The sequence below is a fragment of the Podarcis muralis genome, chromosome 9, assembly GCF_964188315.1.
Source record: "Podarcis muralis chromosome 9, rPodMur119.hap1.1, whole genome shotgun sequence".
Taxonomy (NCBI): Eukaryota; Metazoa; Chordata; class Lepidosauria; order Squamata; family Lacertidae; genus Podarcis; species Podarcis muralis.
Window position 1 is genome coordinate 45,442,509 of NC_135663.1, and position 18,071 is coordinate 45,460,579.

Here is an 18,071-nt window from a genome sequence, read left to right on the forward strand (position 1 = left end):
GTTTCACATCAAATGTAAAAATGTAAAAAAGGACTATATGACCTGAAAAAAGACAATGCACATTTTTTGTGAACCATGAAAATCTTTAATAAAAATTATTTTTTTAAAAATGAAACAAGATATGGTACCTCATCCCCACTCTCCACTGAAGAGCAGGCAAATTTATCGAGTAGCCAAAAAAGACTTCGTCCTGAATACAAAGCTGCAATTTATAAGCTCTTAGCCCTCTTTCAGTTTGATTTTATCATTTTTATTCCATGGTGTTAAACTGGAGACTATATTGTTTAGGACTATAAATACCAGCCAGCAATCTTAACTTACATTTTTATCCCTTGCTCTTTAGGGATGAAATGAAAATAATACTTCCGTGAATGACCTTGAAGCATTGCTGGAACCACATAAAAGAGTGAAATGCCTAATAGGAAGTCATACTTTATACTTGCTAGGATAAGAGTTTATAGTGTCAAGGCCAATGTGGGACATGTGTAGCAATAGCTTGACAAGATTGTATTAAAATTTAAAATCACTCTCAAACTACATTTGATGTCCAGGAATTCATAGATTAGCGGGTTTGACCATGACTAGTTTTTAACACAATGAATCAGTATCAAAATTGAAAGGAAACTTTCCTAGATACTGGAAGCCATATAGGAACATACATATGAAATAATCCCACTAAAAGTTCACTATGAATGCAGCATATTTAGGTAGGAAAATATTTGTGCAGGTCAAAGGTAAGGCCCTCACAAGCACAATAGAGAAAGGCTGAACAGAAGAAAGCAATGAAAAGAATGGGTAATTAACTTCCCCTATTGGAATGACAATTCTAAGATCAAAGCAAAAGGAGAAGTAAGAGCATGTAAGCTACAACCAAACCAATCCAAACCAATTTGTTCCTGGATATTATATATTCAGAATGAAGTTTGTTTGGTTTTTGGACAAAAGAACAAACTGGTATAATAAAATAAAAAATAATAGTCCAGTAGCACCTTAGAGACCAACTACGGTAAGTCTCTAAGGTGCTACTGGACAATTTTTGTTATTTTTAAATTTATTTCGACTGCATCAGACCAACATGGTTACCTACCTCAATCTAGTAACTGGTATAATGTTCCAGCTAGTCTTAAAATACGGTATCTGCTAATCCCACAGTCAAGTTCACTTCAGTCTGAAACTACTAGCAGGATAAAAGTAGTGAAATAAAATTATTACACCCTTGTTATGTAGATAATCAAGCTTTGATCTTATGATAGTCTTGCTGGATATTATGAACCAGGAAGAAATACCATGGACTAGACTGCCCTTCTAACAGTGGCACAATTCCAGACTGCAGCAAAATGAGGGGAAAAATAAAAGTCCTCCTACTATCCAAGAATAGAATTTTAAGATTTGGGAAACATTGTCTATGGTTAAGCTCTCAATTCAATTAAAGCTGCAAGACGACATCATAGCTACAACATTAAACCTAATTCTCTTGTTTTCCCTGCATGATTAACAGTTCCAGATTGCATTATTTTGTAACACTTTGGTTGGTCCAAATAAGCATATCACCCAACTGTGGATTATGGAGGGGTTTTTTTTCTTACGGACACAAACAACTACCTTTGTTTTTTTTTCTTTTGAAATGAAAAATAACCCAGATTCTCTTCATAAGTATTTTACTGCAATCCTATATACATTTACCCAAGAGTAAGTATCACTTTACTCAGAGATATGCATAGGGCTTCTTTTTAAAGTACTGGTATATATTTGTTACCAAATTATTTTATGCATGTATTCAAGCAAACCTTGTTTTGCATTTTCCTTGATGTTTTTGTTAATTCATAAACTTTGCTATTCCCAAGAGGAGTTGTGTTATTCAGTCAAACTGTAAAGGCATGGACCTCACAAATTTAATAAACTTGTTGTTGTTGTTGTTGTTGTAAACAAAAAAAAATCTAAAAGTTTAAGAGCTAATTAAATTTCCCCTGTAAATGATGCAAAGGAAAAGGCAGCCAGAAGTTCCATAGCCTCTTTTACCATTGTGAAGTTACTAGTTTCCTCCATATGTTTGTGAGTGTTGCTGGCAAAAAATGGATACAATGTGGCATCCAGATGTTGAAACAAACAGAATATGAACTTGTCAATTTATCATAGCTTTAGGAAGAAAACATTAAAGTTCAATGAAAGAAATATATATTGCTGGCAGAAAAAGAATATTTTCAGCATGCTTTGGCTTTTAAAAAATATCTAAGGCACCTTATAACACTAAAACCTACAGCCAATAAAAAGTTACAACGTTACAGCAATATTAAAATAATAATCCCCTAAAAAACTAAACAGCAGCAGCACAACACTCAAATAAAAATTCACCAAAGTTGGTTGATGTTCATCCTTGTTATGTTGAGCATCTCTGAGGCTCAGACTGAGTTTGGGGAGATTCTACTGCCTTTCTTACAGAACACTCTCAATACTTTAAGTTGTGCAACTTTAATTATATTAGCCCAGGCATAGGCAAACTCGGCCCTCCAGATGTTTTGAGACTACAATTCCTATCATCCCTGACCACTGTTCCTGTTAGCTAGGGATGAGGGGAGTCCCAAAACATATGGAGGGCCGAGTTTGCCTATGCCTGTATTACCCACAGTAAAACAAGTGGTGCACACAAAGGTTTGTGCATGCCTGAAAAACGTTTGTCACCTTCATCAAAGTCTACACACTTTTTAAAAAAGCTCTTCAAGTCTGAAAAGCAATCTGGTAGAGGAACTGCTATATGCAGAGATGGATGGTCTAACTTTTCATACCAAGTGGGCGGCAAGAGTACTTCGACACAGAATCCATGGGCCACACAATGAATTAAATTTCTGTATCGTAAATTAAAGTGCTTGTCATATATTCAGTATTATTTAATATACACAACATAGTTAATTATAAGGTAAGGGTAAAGGTATCCCTGACCGTTAGGTCCAGTTGCGGACGACTCTGGGGTTGCGGTGCTCATCTTGCTCTATAGGCTGAAGGAGCCAGCGTTTGTCTGCAGACAGCTTCTAGGTCATGTGGCCAGCATGACTAAGCCGCTTCTGGAGAACTAGAGCAACACACAGAAACGCCATTTACCTTCTCACCAGAGCAGTACCTATTTATCTACCGTATTTTTCGCACCATAGGGCGCACCAGACCATATTTTTCGCACCATAGGGCGCACCGGACCATAGGGCGCACCCAGTTTTTTGGGGGGGGAAATAAAGGGAAAAAAATTATTTCCCCCCCAGGCGCGGGCTGGGGAAGCTCGAGCTTCCCCCAACCCCAGCCCCCAAACAGGTAGCTCTCTGCAAGCCGTGGGAGCCCAGCGCTGGCTCCCGCTGCTTGTAGAGAGGTCTGCGAAGCCTGGACGCGCTGAGCTCAGCGCGCGCAGGCTTCGGCATGCTGGCAACCCTGCGCAAACAGCGGGAGCGCTCCCGCTGCTTGTGGGGAGGTCCGCGAAGCCTGGACGCGCTGAGCTCAGCGCGCGCAGGCTTCGGCATGCTGGCAACCCTGCGCAAACAGCGGGAGCGCTCCTGCTGTTTGCGGGGAGGTCCGCGAAGCCTGGACGCACTGAGCTCAGCGCGCGCAGGCTTCCGCATGCTGGCAACCCTGCGCAAACAGTGGGAGCGCTCCCGCTGCTTGCGGGGAGGTCCGGGAAGCCTGGACGCGCTGAGCTCAGCGCGCGCAGGCTTCGGCATGCTGGCAACCCTGCGCAAACAGCGGGAGCGCTCCTGCTGTTTGCGGGGAGGTCCGCGAAGCCTGGACGCGCTGAGCTCAGCGCGCGCAGGCTTCGGCATGCTGGCAACCCTGCGCAAACAGCGGGAGCGCTCCCGCTGCTTGCGGGGAGGTCCGGGAAGCCTGGACGCGCTGAGCTCAGCGCGCGCAGGCTTCGGCATGCTGGCAACCCACCCCTCTCACTCTCCAGGCTTCAGCGAAAGCCTGCATTCGCACCATAGGACGCACACACATTTCCCCTTCATTTTTGGAGGGGGAAAAGTGCGTCCTATGGTGCGAAAAATACGGTACTTGCACTTTGACGTGCTTTCGAACTGCTAGGCGGGCAGGAGCTGGGACCGAACAACAGGAGCTCACCCCGTCGCGGGGATTCGAACCACCGACCTTCTGATCGGCAAGCCCTAGGCTCTGTGGTTTAGACCACAGCGCCACCCACGTCCCTATAGTTAATTTTATATATATATACATATATATATATATATATATATATATATATATATATATGTATATATGTGTGTGTGTGTGTGTGTGTATAAAATTAAATACACAATAAATAGACCTAATAGATTTAATTTTTAAACAGATTTAATACACAAACATATGTATGTGATTTCATTAACACCACATGACACAAAGAATAAATATTTAAGGCTTTAATATGATTTTTTTTCTTGAATGTTGCTGAGGGCTACCAAAAAGAGGTTGTGTGGGCCACATGTGACTTGCGGGTTGTGTGCTCCAGCTCTGATCTAAATTCTTCTGGGTATGCAGTGAGATATGCTGCTTTGAGAAAGCTTTAAATCAGAGGTGAGAAGAAGTAGATCAGGATCTACTGAAATATCTCTCTAAGTAGATTCAGCAAAGATTTCTGACTCCCATTTGTGATTAGCAAGAACTTCTTACTTCTTGCAAAATGAAATGCACACATCTCAATTATAATGTAATCACCTGAGAGGGCAGGTTGTGGAAGGATTCTGAGCTCAGTTAAGTTCTGGTACTGAAAACAAATATTACATACTTTGCACATTAACATTTGAAAGATCAGTGAATGGGAAATCAAGTCTCCATTGGCAAATGTAACTGAGCTACCATTAGTTATAAAGATGAAATATGCAACAAATTATAGCTTCTTCTGATCACTTGCTATAAAAGCTGGGTTTACATTTCAAAACCACCCATTATATGGCTTTAAAGACAGAAATTGTATGCATTCCCTTTTTATTACCGGTAAGTGACAAGAAAGTACTTTTTTTTTTTTTTTTACAAAAAAAAAAAATACAAAAAAATACAAATACAAGCAAATTTTTTCTCACTGGCCTTTACTATTCTACAGACAATAACTGCTACTGTCCAGAGTTGAAATGACCTTTGCACCTCCACCTACTTTGTTTCCTTTTGGAATGCCATTCATCCTTTTGAAACACAATTCAACTAATTATTGCCTTATTTTTTTCCTGCTGCATTTTTCTACTTTTCAGGAAGTGGGTATCACTGTACAAGCAACTGAGGTTTCATCTTCTTCTGGCAGGACCATCAAGGACAAATATGTACAAATATGTAGTGTTAGATGTCATACATTGCTGCCTGCAGTATCTGCAGGGTGGGGTAAGAATACCAACTAGTCAGTATTTGACTTACCCAACTAGGAAAACTACTCTGTGTGTTTTGCTAATACACTTGTGAAAACTTCTAAACAGCACTTACAGGTGTTTCTTAAGGTACCACATGAACAGAATCAATTTTATATATACACAAGAGAGGGTGTCCAACAATTTCTGTCTACTAATGGAAGGGAGAAAAGCCAAACCTAGAGAATATAACCCCTGACCAATTAATAGATACTTATACTTGTTTTAAAAGTTTTACCAATTTTATCTGTTTTTTAAGGCTAAATATTTTAATGTATACTTGTTTTAATAGTTTTGCAAATGTTATATATTTTATTGAGTTTTATTATGTATTACAGAGCTTTTTGGTTAAGCTGTTTTAAATATAAACTCGTATGTAGTCTATAACAACTAAAGCTGTTGGTTATGCCTTGGGAGATGCCAGAATGCAAAATTTTGTAATGAAAAGATAATGTGTGATAGTCAATATGGTAAAAAAATGTTTCTTAATTAGCCCAAATGTTGCTGTTCCACCTGCAAGCAAAATCTATTAGGCTTCATCATAATCCAAATTAAACAATTAAAACTGTCATGTAAAGGGAATATTTAATTTAACAACCTGCTCATTCATGACTGTAATATTTCTGAAAAACTATAAGAGGCTCTGTAAAAAAATCTTTTCATATCCAACAAAAGAGAATTTAAGTTAGCTCTTAATGGCAATTTTATTGGCACACAAATGGTTTGGTAAATTATTGAATTACATACAATGCACACAAAAAAGGGTATACAGACCATGGATTTCTTTGCCTATGCAGCTTGAAGTTATGGTTAATTTATATATGCTTTTTTCCTACTAAAGTCTGATTTCATTTTCCAGACAGTTACAAGTTAAGGAATGGACAGCAGATAAAGCTAAAGACTTGCTATAGAGCTATTTCCTCCATGGAATTTTAAAAAACTTTATTAAGTTAAATGCTATAAATGTCTACAGAGACATCTTTAACACAGAACAATCTTTACAGTATCTAAAAAAATTTTCTGTAACAATCTGTCTGGCTGTATGAATCAATGATGTCCTGAATATACCTTCTAATCTCTGCCTCACTATTTAATTTTCTGTCATCAGTGCATGAAGATATGCAGTCAATAGAAAGTAACAGGGATGCAGAAGCTGAACAACAGGTTCGCAGTGATGCACATGTGCACAGTCAGTCTCACATGCTTTGAAGACATGCAAAATTGTTGTTGCGTGTATATAAACTTTTTTTAAAAAATGCTCTGTTAATGTAAGTGCAAATAAAAGCCATCACTAGTATATCCATATTGCAGTGGGGAAGTATTGTGCTTGAGTAAGTTGGGTCACATCACCTCCACAAAGTAGCCCTGTGTAGTCCAGTTGCATTCCAGTTCCTTGGTAGATTTTTAATTTTTACTTTTTTAAAGGGGGCTGTTGATTGTAGAAGCAATGTAAAATACAATGCCTCTTTCACTGAATGAAGAATTGCCAGTCTAAGATCAATTTATGAAAGAGCTAAAGTAATATAACTAGCTTACAACTTATGAAACTTGGAGTTCTTTGAATGGTTTAGGGTTGGACTGGGCTCTTGACTTTTAGCATCTCTGTGACTTTTAGCATCAGGGCTCTTGACTTTTAGCATCTCTGTGACAGGGAGAAATAAGTTCGAGCATTTTCTAATATAGAAATACAATTATGGAAAAAGCTTCACCTCCCAACATTCTGTCTATCAAACAACTTACTTGTGTGTGATTAATTGAGCGATTTGTTTTTGTACCTTCTACTTCATCTGCAAAAGAATATATAAATTTGCAAATCACCCAAGGCATAGGCAAATTTTATGCAAATTTGCACCTCTTTTGTGAATGGTAGAGAGGGCCCAATAGACATATTGTGCTAGGCCCAGAAAATCCCAGCATCTCAGAAAATCATAGACTCACTATGCACCAGCCATGAGTCTTTAGTAGCATATTATTGACCAGGCAGGTCCCAGAGTTAGCTGAAAAGCACTAAAGTGTAAGGAGTGATTATTCAATTCTCAGCAAATGAAATTACTGCTTTTCTGAACCACACTAGTGTTTTCATAATACCCCTTTCCTCAACCCAGATAACTGTCCTTTTTTTATAAAGAAAAAACAACAACAAAACTGTAATGACAACCATGGACTGAAGTTTAGAAATGTAGCAGATAAGAAATACTGAAGACACCCAGTACTTGAATGACCAAATACAGCCTAGATCTTTGAAATGGTCTGTCTAACTCAGGCATTCCCAAACTTGGCCCTCTAGATGTTTTGGGACTCCTATCATCCCTAGCTAACAGGACCAGTGGTCAGGGATGATGGGAATTGTAGTCCCAAAACAGCTGGAGGGCCGAGTTTGGGGGTGCCTGGTCTAGCTAGACAAAGCAAGTCATTTATCTAAACTTCCCACTATAGGAGTTACATTAATTTCCAAAGGTTTAAGTAAATATTAATTATTTGTGCAGTGCTTATACAATAAAAGTATTTTCACAAATATATAAAAATCTAGAAACCTACTTTCAATTCATTTTACTTGTTTAAATTTAAATATGCATTAGACATGCTCTTCCTTCTAATTCTCTGGAGAGCAAAGAGATTTATTGCCAATTTATAAAGAAATTAGAACAGGCTCATGCTCCTACACAAAAGAAAGGAGCTTTGTCTTAAAGACTACCAAATGCATTATGGCCACAGTGCAGAATATGTTGGGCAAGATTTACACCAGCCTGGAATCCTTATGAGGAAGAGCTGCTCCCTAGCAGGCACTGCTATAGGTGAGAGACTACCAGAATGAACCATGGGGGGGGGGAGCTTCTCCACTTGTCTTGCCCCCTGCCCTAGACAGCTATAAATAAAAACACTTTAGTACAATACTCTACTAATAAAACCTCATGCAAGATTATCAGTCTTCTTTTATTCAAGTAAGTGACTAATCCTTTTAAAAGTAGTATTCACTGTTTAAAGAGGTCTTCAGAAGAGCTGTATATCTCATTTATGATTCACAAAATTATAAATTTGGCTACTATCCTTTAGAAAGCTGCTGCTGCTATACAAGTATTATTTAGAAGCTTGCTTTAAGGAACTATGTGAAACAGAATGTGCAGGGAGTGTCTCATATATATCCTCACTAGAATGAGCTCACCTGGAAGAAACCAAGAGAACAGAACAAAGTTTATTTCCTTGAAAAGAACATATTAAGCTCCAGGAAACTGTTTCAGTACTCTAAGTACTTCAGCAAGATGCAATCAGCTTAAAACTTTTCATGTTTGGAATTAGAGAACTCGCACAAAAAGATTCTCTCTACTTCATACAGTAAGAGAATACCTGCATTTCCAGTAATGAATATGGCAACATATATTTCCTAGTAGATTACAATAGCCTCCTTTCTGCTTCTGTCTGACTAGTAAACTACTCAAGCTTTTTGCAAGCCCAAGGAAAACAATAGTTACTAATTTAGGATACTGTATAAGTTAGTAACTATTGTTTCCCTTGGCTAACTATTGTTTCATCCTGATTCCAGGGTCAGATGCTACTTTACTCTGTATTAATCTTCCCTGGAAAGCTGTATAAAACACAGGGATGTGACTCTAAATACACCTATAGCAAGAATTCCACTGAGTTCAATAGGGTTTATCCTCTGATAAGTATTCTTAGGACTGTAGCCTTAATTTTGTAAAAATTGGTATGATGTGCTTTCAGGCCAACCATGTTAAAGACTGATGTACTAATCTCCCCCAAACAGCCATTATTCTGTTTCCTGTGGCCTATCTCTTCATTGGCTTAGAAAAGCAAAAAGAGCACAGATGAGTCTCTACACAAAGAGAAAGAAGTAGTCTTTTGGCAGTCTCAGCTCAAATTAAGCCCCGAAGCTCTAAGTCTAAACTACAATAGAAGGTTTCATGATCATTATGTCATTCATGGGTGATCCACAGCACTGAGAAAATGCTGTTTAGCCTGAAGTATAGAAACTATTGATAACATAGTGAAAACCTATTTCAAATCAATCCCATTATAGTATTTCTAGTCAACCATTCCAGTTAAGAAATAAATCACAGCTTTTTTATGAACATTACTAGTACTTCAGCAAGGTATCAGTTCTTTTCAAGCTGCCATCTTTTTTAGGTTTAAAAAGAGGTTTAGTTTTAGGATTGTATTCTAGTTGCACAATCTTATACATGTTTACACTGAAGTAAATCCCACTGAGTTCAGAGGTTTACTTGCACATAAGTTGGTTTCTGATGGATAATATTAAGTAAAAGCTAATCAGAACTTACAGATTTTTAAAATTACAGCTTTTAAAAAAACTCATCCATTCATACCTCGGGATAAATATGCTTCAGGATAAGTATTTTCGGGTTGCGCTCTGCAGCGACCCGGAAGTAACAGAGCGCATTACTTCCGGATTTCGCTGCTCGTGCATGCGCAGACGGTCAAAATGATGTCACGCGCCTGCGCGGAAGCAGCAAAACACGACCCGTGCAGATGTGTCTTACGTTCTATTCAGGATGCAAACGGGGCTCCGGAACGGATCCCGTTCACATCCCGAGGTACCACTGTACTAAAATCTATGTATTTAGACTACATAAATAATGGACTCAGGCAGAAAAAAATGGTAAAATATCTTCCATAAAAAGCTTATCAGTCCACTCATGGGTCCTTGACATCTGCAGGACCTTCCACAATCATACAAAGCTTCTGCTCAAACTTCTTCACAGAATTGGATGTTGAGAACAGTTATATATGATACATTATGTAAAGGCAGTGTGGAACATCTTGATGTTGTAGCAGCATCAAGGATGCACTGGAGCACACAGAGGGTTCAAGAACCAGGGAGATATATATCTAGCTAAGATATGTACATAAAGCTAAAATTCCAATTTTAAAAATCTAGGTAGATTATTGAATACATTGATCCAATTAGTACAGAGTTTTTCTCCCACAAAACAAGATCATTAAGGTTTATATACTGCTGACAAACGTTTCAACAAGACTGAATCTAACTGCAGTTAATGAGAGAAGCAACAAACAAAGCTACTCTGCATCATGTGGCTTTTCTGTGGTTATGGATGCCAATACACAAAAATTCAAATACAGAACCCATTACAACAAAGTTAAAAGATTACCACAAAGCCACATAGCACAATTTGAAAAGCCACAAATTCTATCACAAGACTTTAATAAATCATAAAAAGAAGTCACAACATCTTCTAAAAAGGGCACTTAATGGTTTAGTATTTCCTTAGAGTATAAAGCAGATTGTATGATTCAATAGCACTCATCTAAATTCATTTAATTCAACATAACAGCAGCTGTCACTAGTTTTCCCTGTAGGTGATTTCCAAAGTCTCAGAAATCTTATGCCCAGTGAAAAAGACTACTGAAATTCTAACACCCAGTGTTTGGAGGGTCAAAGTGGTTGACAGTGAGCTATGGTGGAAGTGTAATAGATCAGTGGTAGAGCATCTGCTTTGTAAGCAGAAGGTCCCAGATTCAGTCTCCAGGTAAGGATGGGAGATACATGCTTTCCAGCTCATCATCAGGAGAGAGAAATAGCTTCCCAGTGGTATCCATTTGTCAACAAAAATATATCATTTCCTTGAACTTTGAGGGTGGAAGGGTCTCTTGCTTTCAGCAGACAGATCATGACCCTCCCATAGTCAAAGGAATATAGGAAGTTGCCTTTATGCCACATTAGACCATGGTCCATCTAGCTGAGTATTGTCTACAATGACTGGCTCCACAGGATTTAGACCAAGCTTCTTTCCTAGTTCTATCTGATGCCAGGAATTGAATTGAACCTTCTGCTTGCAAGCCATGAGTTCTGCTGAGCTACAGCCCTTCTGAACATATACAAAGAGCTGAGGAACAAAGAAAGACTTGGCCCATCTCACAAGAGACTAGGACATGCTCAGCAAAAAAAAATTAGCATGGCTTCAAGTGCTTTTAAGAGCCAGTGTGAGGTAAATGAACAAGTCTGCCCTTCCCTAAGGAAAGGAATCACTCTCTCTTTGTGCCGTGTTTTAGAAGCATTCAGAAATAACCAGAGATGTTATAGCCTAGTACAAGGTAAGATATTTATTCCCTTCTTCTCCTAGTCCTCTTGATGAGTAGGGTGATTCACTCATGCCATACTTGGTGGTACAGCACACGGAAGGTGCAAGAAACCTCCCACCATTTCAAAATGTGTCCTACCACTATTAAAGTTGAATTCATGACACTGTGATAAGGGATCAGCTTCACCCCATGCCAGTTGCAGAGACAGAGTGTCCTCTGTGCCCCCATCCACTCAAGTGAGGGGCAACCCCCCACTCTGTTCTGCATGAGAAACCTTTTTTGGGGGGGGGGGGGAGCTGGCGGCTTGAAGCTGGCTAGGAAACCGTGTGTTGGCTACCAAGGACAGACACATTGTTAAATAATCTCAATCTGTTCATTTGTTAATATTATCTCAACCCACTGTTGCTACTTTTTCTTGCAGTCCTAATTCAGGAGTCACCAACATGGTGTCCACAGGCACCATGACAACTGCAAAAACTAACAAAAACCTTCACTTGAACCACAGGCTCGCTGAGTTTCCTTTTTTTTAAAAAACGTCTCTAGTCCTCCTAGAAACAAAGTTATAAAACAAAAGAAATTGCTTAAAACATACCCTTCTAAGCAATTTCCATTAAATGAACCATCCTAGATGCTCCTGCCTGTCATTGTTTGTAGCCAATGAGTGAAATCAGAAAAACATTTTTGAAAAACGGATTAAAACTTCAGGAAACATACAAAATGTTATGAAAGCACACTATGTGCTGGCATATCACATGTATGATCAGGATAAGGTTCAAAGAAATAGCACACTGTCTGTGCATAGATGTCTTGGGAGCAATGCGCCTGTTAAAATTCAATCTCACATTTGAAAAAAGATAAATTATGTTAGCCTTCATACTTGTGGAGACAAGCCTGAAAATGTGTGCGCACATGTCTATATGTTTAAAAGACTCAAACAAAGAGAGCAGATAAGAACCTTCCACTTGATTTATCCGCAATTTCTGAACTTGGCTGGTAAGTTCACATATTTTTAGAAAAGGCAGATTCCCACCCCCCACAAAATATCAAATGTAGTGAAAAGTACAATGAAAAGGGGATTGCAGAACAGTACATAACTACCAGCTTTGGTCTGGCATATTCTATTATTATGAAATAGATAAAAGGTATCTGCACTTATAGATCATAGAAGACCACACCCCTCTATCAGCAATTGGTTGCATATCTATAGGGAGTCTATCTCAACTAGTAATTTGGCTATAAGATATTCTCATGTTTGTTCTGAATATCATAAAGTCAAGTAACAAAATGAAAAATACTTTAAACGCTTAGATGCCTTAAGGCCTCTGTTCTCTCCCTGCACTACTTGAACTATTACTCTGTCTAAATACAATGCATTCTTCAGAACTGATGAAGCACTTAATCACTGCACAACGAACGCAAACCATACCCAGAGGCTCTCTATGTGCAAGCATCACTGGATAAGAAATAAAGACTTTTAGAAAATCTGATCTGACCTGCCACTGGGCTAAAGCAAAATTAGGTGAATCATCTTATAAAATTGTATTTCCAATTACAGGTTCAAGGTTGAATTGTAATAAATCCAACTCCTAAGGTTGGTAGCTAACACATTCAACAACATAAATAAATACCAAGAAAACAAGTGAAAAGACAAATGCCTTTAAAAATGCTTACAACTTCATTTGGCAACACTAGGGAAGATTCTGAAAACCTCTAAATCCAGAAAATTATTACTAGAGAACATGAAGCAGCAAATATTCATAACTCAGATTGTAAATAACTGAAAACTTGAAAGCCTTAAATGGGAAAATGTAGACAACCTGTTATAAAAGGAGTTTCTAAGACATCATATTGATCACAATTAATTTCCAATGTTTTTGCAAATGTGTCACCACCCTCTTGCAAGGAGGGTCAGCAGCTACCTTTCCCCTCAGTTTTGAAACTGAAGAAGTTGGTTGCAGAATTATCTCTTCTCCTCCCCAGCTCCAGCATCAGGAGGAAGGCTAGGGGTTGTTTGGATACTGTTTGGTCAAGACACCTGGAGAACCTTAAGTTTGTAGGGCCAAAATTGCAAGCCTACCAACCCTTTCCTCCTTCAGAAGAAACTAGGCAGCTCAGCAGAGACACTGCAGTGCTTCCTCTGAGCAATGAGCAAGCTGACATACACCCCACCTCTCCTTTCTGCAGGATGGTGAGGCCTTTCCTTAGCACTGCTCAGCAGACACACCTGAAGTGTCTCAGCTCCACAGTTCAAATAAACAAGGAATGGGGAGGTGGAAGAAACCCATCAACTTCAATTTCTGGACTAGTCAGAAAGATCGGACAAAAACTGCAGAATCTTGATCATAACTAATCAACAAAGTATAGTATTAGGAATTGATGTCAGATGTAATTAGTATGCAAATTTTATACTTTCAATTCAATCTTATTCTTAACCCTGTTCAACAGATGAAATCAAGTTTAGGACTATAGCCTAAAAATAAGTTTGTTCACTTTCTCTCTCTCTCTCTCTCTCTCTCTCTCACACACACACACACACACACACTCACAAATTACGAGGCTGGAAGGTTTCCAGAGAGGTTTCTAGTCTATATCTGTCACTAATAACAGCATTAATTATAGTCATTCACATTTAATAATTCTAGAAGACTGTAAAAGCACTCTCAAAGGACAAAGTACTTTCTCATTTGTTTGGTGGTAGAAGGCAGACATGAGAGATAATAGGCAGGAGAAAGATTCCAGTGGTATAAAAAATTCCATCTCTTCATCTTCTTCAGCTACAGTGAGGAATGGCCTAATAGGCTGGGTTTTCCAACTAAGCCATTTGCATGATCTTCTGTTGACTCATCACATTTCTATGAGTCTTATGTATTCCTACATTGCAGGGGATTGGACTGGATGACCCTTGGGGTCCCTAATTATCTTTTATTGTTAAAGCAAATCAACAGCTATCACCAAAATGAATATGTGTGTCTCTTGCATGTATTACATATTGGACACTTACCCTAACAGGAGGACTCCGTGCTTGTACTCTCTGCTGCTGGTTACTTTGAGAACTCTGCAGGTCTTTTGGAATGCAGTTAGCAACAGTGCTAGTCTGGACCCTTAATGAATTTGTGCAACTCACCACACCACCAGGTTTCCGGGGCCTCTGCTTGATGCCATCCAGTAGTCGAACCAGCAAAATATTACTGGGAAGTTCATCAACACTGCAGTCTACTAACGTCCTGCATTCTGGACATCGAAGCTCGTTTCTGGAGCTCACAATGCCCAACAGACACCGCTTACAAAATGTATGTTGACAAGGCAATACTTTTGCAGAAGCATCAAGGCGTTCTAAGCAGACAGGACACTCCAACAAATCCAGTAAGGCTGACTCATCCATCTTTTATCTAGTTCACCAAGGAATAAGCTTTTGCAAAATTCATATCCTTTCTGAACATGTTAGGGAACTCATGTTATATCCATGCCTCTTCACTCTTCTCTCTGAAATTGTTTGCAAAGAAAGAAAAAGAACAAATATTAATAATAATGGGAAATGGAAGAAGGATGTTTCAATACCAGAAATATTGCTTCGAGCGTGTGTTCTTACAAACCAATAACATTAAAAACCATGAAACATTTCTCTAAACAAGGATCACTTAGAAGTATTTGTGTTCAATGTGAAAACTAGCCCCCCCCCCACTTTGATATGTTAAGAAATACGTGGGTCAGGAATAGAAGGCTGGTTTTTAAATATTAGTTGGTCTCACCAAAGTAGTTTCTATAACAATGAAATACATTGTTTTCCACACGGAGGTCTAAAGCAGGAACGGGAAACCTGTGACCCTCCAGGTGTTGCTGGGGTACAACTCCTGTCATCCTGACCACTGGCAAGGGTAGCTGGAGTCTAACAGTATCTGGAGACTGTCTCTTTAGATAAGGGATGAGGAACCCAATCTTATTAGTGAACTACTTAACTGAAGTGTACTGATCACTGGGATAAATTGCTCTCTGTTTATTGCCTGTCAGTGGTGAAATTCAATAATAATAACAACCAATATCTGAGTATCACTAAACTTGGTACCTTTGTTTTCACAACACATGTAGTCTACTGTATACACTATTGCAATAATTCTTTAACCCTCTGCATATTTTCATGCTACTTCATTCATTCTAGACATTTTTCTTTCCTTGATAGATCAAATATATACAAGAAACCTATAGATACATTAAAAACTGCATAACTTTAACTTTAGCACTGGGAGTAATCTAACTTAATTAGGAGATATAAGTCTTTGAAGTAAATACCTTGATAACCAAAGTTTAGAACAAAAACAAAAAGGGTCCAATTATTTTTTTTTAATAAATGTTACTATCAGATCACAATATGTTAAAATACAAATGTCACAGTAAAAAGACACAAAGGACAGGGCCAGAAAATGGTGCAACTAGTTCACATGTCCTTAAGTTTCTAAGGCTTGTGTTTCACAAACTGAACCCCATCCCCAGCAAATCACTCTTGAAAATTAGGGAACTTTTAAAAACAGATTGCAGTATGGTTGAGTGTCTGGTATTCAAAATCAAAAGTCTCATTGGGTGCATCTAAAGTAGCTCTTTGGATCACAGCCAGCAGGATCTTTTAAGATCTCAAGTTCTTGAAAACACCCATTGTCATCAAACTTTGAAACTGCTTAGGAAAAGAAAGGGGGAATAACTACATCAAATGGAATGCTGCATGTATTTGTCAGCCATACATTGGCCATGCATCTAACTACAGCAGCTATCGAAAATCCAACAAGAAGAGCAAACTAAGTACTGTATTTAAATAATTTATTTTTGCAGCAGTCTGGTGAAAAATGAAGAAGAAAATTATTCTCATAAGCGAGACTACCCTTTTAAGAAACAAACAATTAATGACTATCCATTACACTGGTTTATTATTACATAAGCATTTTCATAGGTAGAGATTTGGGAATAAGCATGCTTAAGACGATTTGAGTAAACAGCAAGTAGCAGGAAGCTACTAATATAGGATAATTGTAAGGCATAGCAAACAGACAGAAATCAAGAAGACGCCTACTAGGAGGTTTGATTATGAACGTGAGACTTCCTTAAAAGTTCACTTCAGGGGCAGATTAAAAAGACACGAGGAGAAAGCCCAAACAGCTTGTTCCCAAGGCGCACAAGGAAAAGGATTTTGTAAGGCAGAAAGAAATAATAACCAAGCCGAACTTGACAGACAGAGCGCCTTCCTTTTGAGATCCGGAGAGCTGTAAATTAAACATTATGGCTTCCAGTACGTGCATAGGATACGTTATAGGAGACGCAACACCTCGACACACAAGGCAGGCGGAGAAGCCCATCTACAAACACGCAAAAAAAAAAAAAAAAAAAGAGGTGTGTGGGGAGGGGAAGTGAGTAAAGGATCTCGCTGGTCTTGGGAAAACATGCATTAAAAACACACACAAGGCACCGGCTTCCCATAACCATAACCGGGAGACCGCTGGAGGGCGAGTGCGGTCTCTATGGAGATTTAACTGGCGGCGGTGTCTCGTTACCAAAGGTGGACAAACAGCGGACTCGCACACAGCCCTCTCCTCACAAGAGAGAGGAGGCGCGGAGGGAGGGAGGGAAGGCTCCGTCTCCCGAGAGCCTCTTAACCCGCCCCCCCCCGGCCCCGGGAAGCAGTCGGGGACAAGGGGCGCTCCCTCCCTTTCCCGCACCCCCCACCCCCGTTAAACTCACCATCTCCGCGGTGGCCGTTGGAGAGAGAGGAGGGAGAGAAAGCAAAGGAGCCCGCCCGCCTTCCTCTCTTCTTCCCGCCCCCCCCTTCCCCCTCAGCCTTCGCTTTCGCGCCTCTTTGTTCCCGTGAGGAGAAGCCGCCGCGTTCCGTCTCTCTCTCTCTCTCAGTCTCGCAACGCGGCACAGCTCTTTTCTACGCTTCTCCTCCTCCTCTTTTTCGCCGCCTCCCCGCCCCGAAAGGGGTCTGACGCGAGAAGCCGCCCCGCCTTGAGGAAGGAGCCAAGCCTCCGAGGTGGGGAGCGAGGAGTCTCTGGGCGCGCAAGCAAAGCGAGGGAAACCGCCTGCCTCCCTGGCTCTTCCTGGAACTCCTGCCTCCCTGGGCGGGCGGAGCTCCGGGTGCGTGTCTGCCCCGCTCCCTCCCCGTCTCCCTGAGGGGAATTGTGTGGGGGAGAGAGAGAGAGCGAGCAGCCCTTGTGAGGAGCTCCCTCCCTCCCTCGCCAACCGCCGCTCCCTCCCCGCGGAACATCCCCGCTCCCGCCCGCCCATAAGGAGCCCTCTCTCTCCCGCCTCATGCCTGCCTGGATCCAGCCCCAGCCGCCCGCCCACTCTTTTCCCTCAGGCAACCCTCTCTCTCTCCCGCCAACCTCCGCTGAGTCCCTTCAGGGGACAATCTCAACCCGCCGCCGCCGCCTCCTTTTTTTGGCTGCTTCACCCTCCACGCCGCAGGCAGGGCAAGGAGGTGAACCAGCCGGGCAAGCTGACGCGGGCCGGGCCGGGGAGAGAGGGCTGGAAGTCAACGCCGGCGAAGCGCTCACCTCCCTTGCCTCAGACTCTGTCTCTCACGGTGCTTGGCGGTGGCTGTTGCCCGCCCTTTTCTTTCAGTCAAAAAAGAAAAAGAAAGGGAGAGAT

General features: G+C 40.4%; 1 protein-coding gene across 2 annotated transcripts in view; it reads right to left on the bottom strand.

Moving 5' to 3' along the window:
- Positions 1–17,600, bottom strand: part of SH3RF1 (SH3 domain containing ring finger 1) — a 41,654-nt gene extending 24,054 nt beyond the window's left edge. Inside the window, exons 1-2 of one of the 2 annotated variants that reach the window (XM_028742893.2) lie at positions 17,166–17,600; positions 14,566–14,924 (exon numbers count right to left, since the gene is read on the bottom strand). In XM_028742893.2, the coding sequence (XP_028598726.2) occupies positions 14,566–14,823 (258 nt within the window). In that variant the 5' untranslated portion in view covers positions 14,824–14,924; positions 17,166–17,600. Of the gene's footprint in view, positions 1–14,442; positions 14,925–17,165 lie in introns of both variants that reach the window. The other variant, XM_028742892.2, reaches the window with a different exon arrangement.
- Between the last annotated feature and the right edge of the window lie 471 nt (positions 17,601–18,071).